Here is a 13,876-nt window from a genome sequence, read left to right on the forward strand (position 1 = left end):
TCTACAAAATCAGAGTTTTAACCTGTATTTGCTTTTGAAACCATCTTATTCTTATCTCCATAAGTTATTTCAAGAATTGTGTATGTTGAACCATGAGCAGTTTTTAAAAACTTTATTATATATATACACTGTTGCTCTCTTCAGACACACCAGAAGGATTCCATTACAGATGGTTGTGAACCACCATGTGGTTGCTGGGAATTGAATTCAGGACCTCTGGAAGAGCAGCCAGTGCTCCTAACCACTGAGCCACCTCTCCAGCTCCCATGAACATATTCTAAAGACTAGAATGCTGAATGGTGGAAAAGACTATACACGGGTCTGATCTGAGATATGCTACCAATGGAGACTGAGTCAGAGAACTGGACAGAGATTGATATCGTATGTCCTGAACCAACTTTGAATGTCTTGCTCTTCGGGATATCCTGTCAATTACTGATGGTTTTAATTCTTAGCTTTATGTTCGGTTGAAGCTAGTGGTCTGCTGAGTTTAATAACATGTATTCCAAGGGTTTTACCTAACACTCACAAAAATGTTAGCTCAGATATGGAAGTTGGCAGTAAATCACTACTAAAAGACTAAAGATAACATAATCACGAAACTCTAGTGAGTGGAGGACCTTCAATTCAACCTTTACAGAGCTTCAGAGTTCATTGTAGTACTGTGTGATGACCATGAGGTGTCTGCTGCTGAGAATTAAGCCAGGACTCTGTTATATAAAGAACTTCTGGTTGAAAATACGATCATTTGGCCTCTTTTAGGCTGGTTGATTTTGGTGTCAGTGATAAATTGCCATCTTCATTTGACTTTGTAAACTCCAAGACTTTGTTCAAAGTTTGTTAAAACATTGGTCTTTGCTGTGCTCTGAAGACCTGGAGTAAAGTAATTTGAGAACAAGTAGTATCCTACTACATTTCAAAAATGCCCGTTGAGTCTGCAGCTTGCCCACCAACTTCCATTCTCTCCCCTCCACTGCATCCTTGTCTCTCTGGTGGTCTCACTACTGCAAATGGTAAAGTACAGCACTATCATGCCCCACCTTTCTGAGTCAGTTTTTTAAATATGGCTCCTGAATTTGCTGGGTTAGGGGTAGGCTAAGCTACCCGGTAAAAGGCTTCTTAGTCTATAGACATAGGAAGTGCAAAAGCCCTGAAACCAAAATGGTCACATAGTGGAGAATGTTTGAGACAGGATCATACAGTAGCTCTGGCTAGCCTAGAACTTGCTATGTACATGAGATGCCCTCAGACTCACAGAAAACCACTTTCTCTGCTGCCAGAGTTCGGGAATTAAAGGCCTGGGTCACCACACCTCCCCTTGGAAGATTATATTTTACTATAAAGGAGGCAGAGACAAGGAAGATCCTACTGCAAGGCCTTGACAAATTGTGACATACAAGAACTGGTATAAAAGAGGTTTATTGGGGGGGGGGGGGGAAGCAAGAGTGAGGGCCTGGGAAAGGAATAGAGGCAGGCAAGTGACACGTGGCCGGTCAGACAGACAGACAGAACAAAGCTATGAGGCAGAGAGAAGGGGAGGAGGACGCTGGTGAGTGGCGGAGTGTCCTTTTATATGCAGTGCACACTGGCAGCACCTGGTCCCTGGGAGCAGGCCAGTAGAACGCCTGTATACCAATAGGGGCTAAATCGCAGCACTGCCCCAACTCCATCCCACCAAAAACATTAACTTCAAACTTTCTCCCTCAGTTGGTGTGCATTTGTATTTGTTATTTGCCCACGGTTTTGTGGCTCATTTGCAATTAGCCCCTCCGATATTTGTTTCGTTTTACACAGAGAGGGATAGGTAGCCCAGGATGACCTGGAACTCACCACATCCCACTCCACCCCTAATTCTGCCTCCCCAGGTCCTGGTGTTGTAGGCTACCGCCATTGGCAGGTAACCTTTTATTGTTTTGCAGTCTTTTCCTCCACAATGCCCTTTGATTACTATAGTGGCCCCCTCTTAGCTGCCTGCGAGAGCCACTCCAGGCCGACTCTTATCTGAAGGACATTTGAAGCTGGGCGGATAGCAGGACTTGGAGAACACAGCATCTCTCGAAAATAATTACCCAAGTTCGGGCACTAGATCCCGCGGTCGCGGCCCCCTTCAGCCACATCTCCCCCCGCCCCCGCCCCCTCCCCCGCCCCCTCCCCCGCCCCCTCCTCCGCCCCCTGGTTTTGCCCGGGTCGGCGCATTTGTCTGACGTCTCAAATGCGCCATCTCACTGTGTGTTCAGGCGGCACCACCCCCTTGGCTGTCTACACGCGCGTAGGAACGAATAGTCTCTCGGCGCCGGAAATCCGGGACACGTGACCAGGTGACAGCCCTTGCTCGGTGGCCGGGCTCGCTTGAGGTGCTGCGGCACGGGATGGCGGAGGCGCCTCCGGTCTCAGGTACTATCTGGTTCCCCGCGCGGGACCTCTAGGGTCCAGCAGTCTAGTCAGCTAGAAGATCGGAAGGGTTCGGGCCACTGCGCTGGCAAGTGGGGTGCGTGCTGCGCGCGGACAGTGGCTCGCGAGGGCCAAGCCACGCGCGCTGCACGTACGGAACCCTCCTCCATCTCCCACAGGGTGGTGGGGCTCGGCCCCTGGGTTCCCGAGGAGGGCGGGCTGGTCTCCGCGTCAAGGGAGCAGGCGTGGGCGTCCTGCGCCCCCGCGGGGCTCCTTGCGGCCTTCCCGAGGCCGCGCAGCGCCGAGTCCGGCGTAGGCGACTCTCCGTAGTGGGCCCTGGACTCCAGCGAGTTTGCGCGTCGTGCTAGGGGTGTGTCCTTAACCTCTCGGAGTGGCGGGTTCCGCGCGCGGGAGTGAGCGGGCCCGGCCCTCGGGGTTGAAATCCCATCTCGCGGCGCGTGACGGGTGTGATCCAGTCTCAGTTACCTCATCTGTCAGTTTGCAGTCAGTAAGCTACTTCCCAGACCCTCCCTGTTCGGTTCCTAATTGTTGACTCACTTCTCCTGGAGCTACCCTGCGGTAGAGACATATTCATTTGACTGTTAATATACGTTATTTCCATTTTCTTCATGATGGTAGATTCGGGCTTTCAAATTTTGTGGACAGCAATAAAAATAAACATTTTGCATGAGGTATTAGTGCACATTTACCTACATGTAAAAGTGAACCAAGAAGCTGGGGTGATAAAATGTTTAAGAACATTACATTAGCTCCTCTTCCAGAGTAGTCACGGTCCGCTTGCACAACCACCTGTAAGCTGTAGGCGACCTAACGCCCTCTTCTGGCCACAGAGGGCATCAGCAAATACATGGCATATATCCTCTTCTCCCCCTCGCCCTTTAAAGCGCCCTTGCCGACACAGGCACACACTATTAAAAGAAAAAAATATTTTTTAAGTAAGCCAAATGTCTCAGAGGTGTCACATGGTGGCTCACATCTTTAATACCAGCGCTCCAGAGGCTGAAACAGGAGGCTCTATCAACAACATGCTTTTAACATTATGATTAAAAAGTCAAAAAGAACACTCGTCACAACCCACTGTGACTAAATGGCTCGTTCTTCCTGAAAATCTGCACAGCCCTGTCCAACATTGGCTCGATTACAATTGTGCTTCTGACAAATTGATGGGGCACTGTTAAGTTGTGGGTGTGACTGTGGGATGAGTACTGTGTCCTTTGCCCTGTCTCAGTAAGAGTGGAAGAACACATTGCATTGCTGTGCCCTACTCTTGACTTGGATATAAAAATCATCTTGGAGAGTGGAGAACTTAGGCAGATACTTTGTCACCCTCTCTCTCCAGGCCTTCACTAGCCCTCTAAATTGAATCTGTTCATCTTCATCCTGACACATTTCCACACCCTTAGGCATTTGAAGTAGTTGAGTGAGGGCCAGTCTCTGGAATTGTGCTGTAGGTTACCTACGACACACCCCACAGCATTGTCTTTGTTCTTTAACATCGTGTCTAGCTCACCCACTTCCTAATGCTGTGACCCTTTAAAACAGTTCCTTATGTTGTGGTGAGCCCCCCAACCAGAAAATTGTTTCTCCATAACTGTAGGGTTGCTGCTGTTATGAATCATAATGTGAATATTCGTGTTTTCCGGAGGTCTTAGGTGACCCCTCTGAAAGGGTTGTTCTTTACTCCTGAAGGACTCACAATCCACAGGTTGTAAACCACTGCCCTAAGTAAGGTCTGTAAACAGACTGATCTAGGATGAAATTTTACCCCGTATTTTCAGACTTTCTAGTGCCAGCTTTGTCTGTGGACAGCACTGCCTGGTTGGATTACTTTCTCATTGCTGTGTTTTGTTGGGTCTCTGGTACCCTTTATATTAGAATGTTGCCTTGGTTAGAAGACATCTCACTAATGGAGGAACTTCTACTTAAAATAGTGAAATGTCTCTCACCTATGCCATGGGACAGCTTCCTGATTCATGTGTCCCTTTCCTCAAGTCTTTATGGATCTTTCTTTAAATTTTTTTTTTACTATGTATTATATCTCTGTGAGGGTGTTGAATTCGCTGGAACTGGAGTTAAAGCCAGCTGTGAACTGCCAAATGGGTGCTGGGAATTGAATGTGGATCCTCTGGAAGAGCAGCCAGTGAGCTCAGCCATCTTTTCAACCCTCTTTAAGTGTTTTCCTGAGGGCTTTGCTTAGGTCTAGCAAAAACATAGCTATGTATGGCTGTTCAATATGAAACATCCTTTACCAGGCTACTGGCCTTTTTCTGACCCCCTCTCCATCCTTGCTTCTTCAAGCAGGAGAGAACTATACAGCACCTCTTGGCAGTTTACCATTCCCACTTTTAAATTTATTTCATCTTTCCAGAATACCTCTGCTCCTCTGAGTTCATTTAATCCTCTTGCCATTTGTGAAGCCCTTCACTCCACCCCTACCTGTGTGAACGTGTGTGGGACAAATCCTGGATTGAATGAGATGTTTCTCTATGGCCTTTATGATCTCACCAGTTCGTCACTGTGTCGCTATGGTACTGTTTGCCTTGCCTCTGTCCATGTGCAGTGTGAGTATGAGCAGAAGTCACCAGTGCTACATGTCCTGAGGTGGAATTCTGAGGAACCTTGGAGTGCCTGTGGCCTTGGGCAAGCTACTCAGTTTTCTCAGCTGCTTGAGCACTGTCTGCTCTTCCAGAGCATCCAAATTTGGTTCTTAGCATCTACACCAGGTGACTCACACTTCCTGTTACTCCAGCTCCAGGGGATCTGATACCTTTTCTTACCTCAGGACACCTACACACATATGGTAGACACACCACAGAGATACCTACATGTACATATTTAAAACAGAATACAGAAGTTAATACCTGGAAAGTGCTTAAAAGAATGTGTGGCCCATATTAAGTACCAGGTCTTACTTGAAATCCACAGGTTTTGCTGTGTACTCATTGGAATCAGTGTTCAGATCGTTGGTGGCTCTAAGAGCAATAATAAGGCACTGTTTTAACCACTGTAGGAGTGCTGTTAACTTGTTTTGCTTAGCAGCCCTAGCAACGCTGATGTAGGGATTCTGTTCTCCATTGCATAGAGAAAACAGGCAACACATGAAAGCATAAAGCAGGACGTTATGGCCTACACTGTGATAGATCAGAGATATTGGAAAAGGAGTATTGCCTTTTTGAAGCCAGCCTAAGCTATATAATGAGGTCATTTCTCAAAAGATAGAGGATTTAAAACAGTAAATGGGGCTGGAGAGATGGCTCAGTGGTTAAGAGCATTGGCTGCTCTTCCAGAGGTCCTGAGTTCAATTCCCAACAACCATATAGTAACTCACAGCCATCTGTAATGAGATCTGATGCCCTCTTCTGGTGTGTCTGAGGACAGCTACCATGTACTTATATATAATAAATAAATAAATCTTTAAAAAAAAACAATAAATGGTAGGCAAGGACTTAAATTCATGTTTTATACTGTTGATTGCTACTATAACTCAGATTAGTTTTGTGTCATTAGACAGATAGTTTCTCCTCCCTCCTTCCCTTTTTCCCTCTCTATCTTTCACTATGACAAAGTCACTAACCCTGACTGACCAAAGCTCACTATGTGCACCAGCCTCAAATTTACAGAGGTTTGCTTGCCTGCGCCTCCGGAGTGCTGGGATTAAAGGTATACACCTCCATGTCCCATCCCTGGCAGATGATTGCTTTGGTTTCAGGAACCCAGCTGGCTATACTCAGAATCACCTTGGCAGGGAAATGAGTGGGCTGATACTAAAGTAAGGTTAAGTTTTAAGACTTGAAAAATTTAGAATGTATTGTAGGAGTTACATATGAAGAATCCAAAGTATATTTCCAGGGGGAAGAAAGAGACTGCATACTCACTGTGCTAATATTATCAATGTGGCGGCTTTTATGTGCCAGGATAATCCTTTGAAAGAATTGTTGTCCTTTGTTATAGATGTGGAAACTAAGGCCAAGGGTGGTCAGGTGATAGTCTTAAGTTCATTCAGACTTTAAACCCAGCTTAGCTAATTCCAAAGCCTGTTTACTGCTGTTATGCAATGCTGCTATAGTATTTTGAAAGACCACATGGAACCTCTCATCCCTAAATCTGACCTTTATTTTTTTTATAGAGACAAAGTCTCACTGTGGAACCTGGGCTGTTCTTAAACTTGTGATTGTCCTGTCTGGACCTCTCCCCTGTGGGAATAGAGCATGTACCAGCATGCTCTGCTCTCTTTCTAGGGTTTGGTTTTGGCTGTAGGTTCTTCTGTAGCTCAAGCTCTCCTTGAATTTGAATCCCAAGCGAGGTGACCACAGTACATACCACTGTTCCTGACTTTGGCTCTCCTAAGATTTCTCGATAAATGCATATTCATAATGTTTGATGGCCTAGCCATCAGTGGCTATCAGTGTGCTACTAGACATGAGATACTAACCGTCCCTCACAGGGACTCATAGCCTGAGACTTTTTACAAGAGACCAATCTCAATGATTTTAGAATATTTTTTTTTTAGTTGTGCCTTTTAGAGTCTTATGAGCTCCATAAGCGACATTCATTTCTTACCAGATGTCTATTTTTTGTTTCCTAGGCACTTTTAAATTTAATACAGATGCTGCTGAGTTCATTCCTCAGGAGAGAAAAAATACTGGTCTAAATTGTGGGACCCAAAGAAGACTAGATTCTAGTAGGATTGGCAGAAGAAATTATAGTTCCTCACCTCCCTGCCACCTTCCTAGACACGTCCCTTACGATGATGTCTCTGCAGTTCATCAGCACAGTTACACCTCTGGAAGTAAACCTAAGAGTCCACAGGGCTTTTTCCAGTCATCTAATAAATCATTCAAGAACCATGGCCTTCAGAATCAGCCATGGCAGAAATTAAGGACTGAAAAGCACCAAAACAGAATCAAGAAAGCACAAGGACTCACTGAGCAGACGTCAGACACATCTAGTTTAGAAAGTGTAGCCAGGTCTGAGGGTGGAACAAACCCTAGAGAGCACAGCCCTTCTGAGAGCGAGAAGGAGGTGGTTATTGCAGATCCCAGGGGAGCGAAACCCAAAAAAGCAACACAGCTTATATACAACTATGGCAGAGGACCAAAGGCCAGAGGGAGACTCAGAAACGACTGGGGTAATAGAATGAGCCCAAAGTCTGAGGACGAAAATACCAGACCTGTGGCGATTTCCCACTCTGACTCTTCAGATGCCTCCTGTAGAAAACCTGTAGTGGACCCGTATGTGTGCAGACGGAATGAGCAGAGAAGATATCCCCAGAAAAGGCCTCCCTGGGAAGTGGAGGGGGCCAGACCACGGCCAGGCAGGAACCCACCAAAACAAGAGAGTCAGCGGCATATAAATGCAGGGCCCAAAACCAACATGCCCCCCATTCCAAAGGATAATCTCAGAGAAAGATCAACGAAGGCAGCCTGTGATACTGGGAGTTTGGCAGTTGTCAACAAGTCTTCCAGAAGAGCTGATCAAGAGAAAAATGCTGTAAGGAGACAGGATCCTCAAGTGCGATCCCCTTTTCCCAGAGGCAAACAGAACCATATGCTGAAGAATGTGGAAACACATACAGGTAAGTATGCCTAAAGGGCAGAAAGATGTAGCTTGGTACTAATTTGTAAGCAACACATTCATATAATCGAGAAGCCAGAAAAGAAAAAAGATAACATGGTGAGATCTCTACATTAATTCTGCATCTGCTTAGATTCTGAACCGACTCATTGCTGTCCTCAATCTCTCCTTTTTTTTCTCTAAAGATTTATTTACTTATTTATTTCATTTATGTGAACACACTCCGGCTGTCTTCAGACACACCAGAAGAGGGCATCAAATCCCATTACAGAAGGTTGTGAACCACCATATGGTTGCTGGGATTTGAATTCAGGACCTCTGGAAGAGCAGTCAGTGCCCTTAACCACTGAGCCATCTCTCCAGCCCTCTTTTTAACTTGTTTGCTTGGGACAGGGTTACAAGCTATCCCCCAATGAGCTATAACCCCATTTTTTTTTTTTTTTTAAATTTGAGATACAGTCTTTATAAGGTAACCCAGGATGACCTTGAATTTGTTCTATATAACTCAGGCAGGGCTTGAACTTGTAATCCTCCTGCCTCAGCATCCTAAGTAATTTGAGTTGTAGCAGGAGCAGGACCTGGAAACATGGTGGCGCCTCTGCTGGCTGTAGTCTGTGGCATTGCATCTTGTCGTTTTTGCCCATTGCAGTGGTCCTGTGTTGTTCCTTTATTCTTCTTTCAGTTCTTTTGCTCCATCATCAGGGAACAGTTTTCCCAAACACATCTTGAGCTCATCGTCCTCTGTTCTCTGGTTCTCGTCCCCTGTGGACTCTGGTTCCGGCTCTCCTCAGCACTCCTACCCTCTGCTGCCCCATTCTGCCCTTCCACACATAGTACTTCCTGCTCTCCTTCCACCCATTCCATCACTGAAAACTGTTTTTTTTTCTTTTTTGTTGATTTTGGTTTTTGTGTTTGTTTTTAAGACATGATTTCTCTGTGTATCCCTGGTTGCTCTGGAACTTGCTCTGTAGATCAGGGTAGCCTGTAACTCAGATCTGCTAGCCTCTGTCATCCAAGTGCAGTTTAACCCCTCCTCCGGTTAAAGGTGTGCTTCTTTTCAATCTTTTTATGTGTTCCTGGTCCCCATGGAGGCCAGAAGGAGTCAGACTCCTAAGACTGAAGTTGCAGCTGATTGTAAGCCACAAATGCTGAGAATCAAACCTGTGTCCTCTGGAAGAAGCAGACAGTGAATATTCTTAAGTATTGAGCATCTCTCCAACCCCTTCTCTTTTGTTTTTTGAAACAAGAGAGAGTCTCATGTAGCCCTTGCTAAGTAGACTAGGCTGTCTCTGAACTCAGTAATCTGCCTGCCTCATGAGGGCTGTTCTTAAAGGCATTCATCCCCAGTACCAGTTAAAGATTTATTTTGAATGGGTATACACTTGAATATTTGTGTGTGCCGAGAAGTTCTCTGAGGCCAGAAGAAGGGGGTCGGTCAGATTTGCTTAACTGAAGTTACGGGTAGTTATGAGCTACCACGGGGCAGCTGGGAACTGAACTTAGGTACTCAACGAGATTAGTGCACCACTGAGCCATCTCTTTAACAGAACTCCTTTTAGACAGGTTCTCACCGTGCACTCCTGGCTGCTGTAGAAGTCCCTGTGTAGACCAAGCTGGCTAGAACTCTCAGAGCTGTGCCCTCCCGAGTGCTAGGGTTAAAGGCCTGTGGTTCAGTTTCACCAGTAAATTATTGGTGTTTGGAAAGCTAATTTAGTTACATATCCAGGAGACCTTTCCTTACCCTATAGTATTTATCTCTTCCAGTTCTTAACAAGTATGCCTTCTTATATCGCATACACTAATGTTCCTAATTCATTACCTGTTCACACGGCAGTGCCACTAGTCTTAGACTAGTTACAAAAGAGAGACTTTCTTGTTTTTCTTCCTATGTAGCCCTGGCCTCTGGGTGCTGGGACTGAAGATATGCACCACCCTCACACCCGGCTTTTGTTATTGTTGCTTGGTTTGGGTTGTTTTGTTTTTTGAGGTGTGGGTCCCTTTTGTAGCCCTAGCTAGTCTGGAACTTGTTATCTAGACCAGGCTGACCTCGAACTAACAAAAACTTCTCTTTCTCTACCTCTCGGTGCTAGATTAGAGGCATGGGCCACTCTCCTTGGCCTACATAACAAATCCTTCTCATTTTTTTCCATTTGGTGCTCTTGCCACACAACACTTGAAACCTAGTTGTTAGTCGGCTCTGACTATGCCCTAGAACTTCTGTTGGACTGAAAACTTTGCTGTAAGTACATTTTGTCCTTTATCTTCTGAAGAAGCACTTGCTCTCTCGTCACAGTTACTTGTCCCCTTCTTTGTAAAAAAGCTTTTTACACTATTGAAGCCATTCCTTGTTTTGCCTCTTTATCAAGGCAAAGAGCTATAAGTATGGCAGCCAACATACCCTTAGTCCTAGCACAAGGAAAGAAGACTGAGTTTGAGGACAACCTGTGGTACTTAGCAAGACTCTCTGTGTGTGTTGGAGTTTGGGTGGGTAACTTCAGGACATAAGCTCTTTCTCATGAATTTTACCTTATTGGTGTTGCAGTAAATATTAAAAAGGAATGTTTATCCCATGGTCTCACTCTGCAGACGCCGCTCTAGTGTAGAGTCGACACCCCCCTTCTGATTTTTGCTGGTATTAGGTGGTCCCAGCATGCTACCACATTGTGTGTGGTGTATGCATGCACATGCTCAGAGGCCAGAGGAGGATGTCAGCTTGATCATCCTCCTAAAAAGAGATAGTTCATTAAGAAAGGGAAAGTACTCATGAGAACTTGGGCCAGTGAGGAAGAAAGAAGCTTTTAAAATAATCGAGATGGCTCAGCCTTTAAAGCTAGGCTTACAACCAAAAATATAAAACAGAGTCTCACGAAGCCCTGACTGGCCTTGAATTGACCATATAGTTATGAAGGAGTTTGGCCTTAGACTATTGGTCCTTTTGCTCCCACTTTAGAATTGTAGATTCCCAGAGCACACACGGCACCTCATGTCATGCTAGGGCTCTAATCCAAAGCCGCCTGCATTTCTCCAACTCAGCCACATTGCCAGCCCCTTCCATCTTATTTTTATTTAGAAAAGGTTGTTCTTACTGTTATAAGGCTAGTTGGCCTCAGCACTGCCAGATTGAAGGTAAGTGCCACCACTCCTTGCTCTGTGTATTTTATATACACATTTCTTCGTTTCTTTGCTGTTATATTTTAAAGTAAAATTCTGAAAATTGTTATTTTACCCACATATGCCAACTCTGAGTTTATGTCTATCCAAAAGACAACCCTCCAGTTTTCTTAAGATCACAGTGCTACCACCACACAAAGTTAGCAATGCTTTAATGATTTTATCTATATATAGTAAGTAATCAGATCCCTTGATTATCTCTGCCCAAAACATTACTCTGAAACGTCAAAGGATTTGTTTTCAACACAGGATTTTTCTCTGTAGCCCTGCTTCTCCTGGACCTCACTCTATAGACAAGGCTGGCCTCAGAGATCTGGCCTCTGCTTCCAGTGCACCACCATTGCCCAGCTAGTTTATTTGTTCAAAGTGTAATTGGTATGGAGGGTCCGTTCCCTTACGACAATGCTACCCCTGGGCAGGTAGTTGAGGGGAGGTGTGGGAAAGATAGCTGAGGGCTAAAGAGATTGCTCCTCAGTTAGAAGCACTGGCTGTTCTTCTAGAGGACTCAAGTTCTATTCCCAGCATCCATATGGCAGCTCAAAACTTTTAACTCCAGTTCTAGGGGATCTTGACACCCTTACACAGAATTGCATGCAAACAAGAAGTACCAATGCACATGAAATAAAAACAGATTAATTGAAAGAAAGAAAGGTAGTTGAAGGTGAGCCTGAAGTCACAATCTAGTAAAGCAGTGGTCCTTTACAGTTATCACTTCCCTGGGTGCCTTTCCTGACCTCCTTCATAGTGGATTAAACTGTAAGCTAAAATAAACCATTTCCTTTCTGGGCTGCTTTTGGTGATGGCTTTTTATCACAGCAATAAAAAGCTAACTAGGACAGCTTGTTTCTGGTTTTATTTCTTAAGCTCAAGGAGAGTTTTATTGAAGTTTAAAAGAAAAGCCACAGGAGATCAAGCTGTAACTCTTAGCAGCTGCCTGTAGAGAAGACAGGGTAGGGGAGCACACATCTGAATCAAGCCAGTGTGGAAGTTCGTCATGTGTCAGCAGGGAGAAAGCAAAGCCCAGCGTGTACTACAAACGTTTTAATGTTTTGGAAAGAGCTATATGGCTGATAGACCTCACTCACCCACTGATGCTGTGTGGTGGGGATTTGGGGGTCAGAGACTGAAATAAAAAAATGTATTGGTGTATCTGAGAACTGCAGTCAGGTCTGTGTTCCCCCAGTTATTTTAGTGAGGTTGTCCTTTGACCGGCACTCTGTTCAGTTAGAATCCTACAGTAGACACAGTCATGGCTGAGAAATGTTTCAGAGACACTAGTGAGAAAAGACCTGAGTAGACTGAAAAAGAGACAGTGATCAGACAACTTGGTTCTAGCATGGGCAGGCAGAGTCTTGGCAATGAAACCTGATTGTTTACGGGCTCAGAGCAGCTCTAGAATTCCACAGTTACCATGTTTTGTACATTAGACATGCTTTGATAAAACTAAAGAGAAAGTTACTATTGCCGATGAGATAATTTTATTTCTCTAGGACCTCTTTGGAGTCATTTGTTATGTCTTATTATTGTGGGTGCCCACTATGTCCAAGGAACCACTCTAATGAAAATCTTTGCTCCCAAAGAGACTATATCCTGTGTATGTAGTTCGGTAATTAGTAATATAATACGTAATGCATGGTTTATCAGATAAGTTTTGTTTCCTTCTCTCTTTTTTAAGACTATGTGGCCTAGGTGAGGTGTGGAGTCTTGATCCTCCTCTCTTAGCATCCTGGGTGCTAGGATTGTAGAAATGTACCATTATGCCTGACCCTATCAGATAACTATAAATTGTTGAGGGAAAAAATACAGTATGGAAGAAGAAGAATAGATTATTTCCAGGGAATGAATTGTAACTTAATAAGTGTGGCTGAGTAATGAAGAAGTCACATTTTGAGTAAATACTGATGTAAGGGGCTGAGCCATGCAGGTATCTAGGGCAAGTCTTCTAGGTGGAGTATGGAGCATGCAGACCCCAGATAGGACCCTACCTGACTGAAAAATAGGAAGGAAGTCAGTAAGGGCTTGAATAACCATATAGGGTATAAAGAGCCATATGAGCTGCTCTGAGGATTTGGGCTTTTATAGTCATGAGATAAAAACTTTTGACCAGAGGCTAGGGAGGTGACTTAGCATTAAGAGCACTGGCTGCTTTCTTAGAGGAACCAGGTTCACTTCTAGCACACACTTGGTGGCTCACAAGTCTGTAACTCCGGCTGCAGGGTACCTGACACTTTCTTCTAGCCTCTAAGGGCATAGGCAAGCAAAGCACTCATACACTTTTTGGTTTATTGTTGTTGTATCTAATTGGTAACTAACAAGAAGTGTACGAGAGTGCCAAGTAGCTAGGATTGCTATCACACATTTACCAGGCCAGGCTTAATTTGCAGTTTGCTGTTTTTACCACTATGGTCAACAGAGGAAGAAAACTAGCAAGACACACTGTAATAATCCAGGTAACAGAACACAGCTTAGACCATGACAAGAACAGCAGAAATTGGGTTCTAAACATATTGTACAAGCTGCTGACACAATGTGGAGTGTGAGAGAAAGCTTCTGTAAAGGATTTAGTAGGAACTTGTTGGGCTCCACAGCTTGTCACCATCTATCCACATAAAGATATGTGTATCTTAGTAGCCCAACTTCACTACAACTGGATTATAAAATGGTTGTCATAAGACAGGTGCTGGGGGTGCATCTCTGCAGTTGTAGCTTTTCGGAGATT

General features: G+C 44.7%; 1 protein-coding gene across 2 annotated transcripts in view; it reads left to right on the forward strand.

Moving 5' to 3' along the window:
• Positions 1-2,321: 2,321 nt before the first annotated feature.
• NFX1 (nuclear transcription factor, X-box binding 1) overlaps positions 2,322-13,876 on the forward strand; it is a 59,735-nt gene continuing 48,180 nt past the window's right edge. For both annotated transcript variants that reach the window (XM_080938504.1, XM_080938505.1), the window contains exons 1-2: positions 2,322-2,394; positions 6,998-7,987. In XM_080938504.1, the coding sequence (XP_080794630.1) occupies positions 2,370-2,394; positions 6,998-7,987 (1,015 nt within the window). In that variant the 5' untranslated portion in view covers positions 2,322-2,369. The remainder of the gene's footprint in view (positions 2,395-6,997; positions 7,988-13,876) is intronic.

Source organism: Micromys minutus, assembly GCF_963924665.1.
Source record: "Micromys minutus genome assembly, chromosome: 26".
Classification (NCBI taxonomy): Eukaryota; Metazoa; Chordata; class Mammalia; order Rodentia; family Muridae; genus Micromys; species Micromys minutus.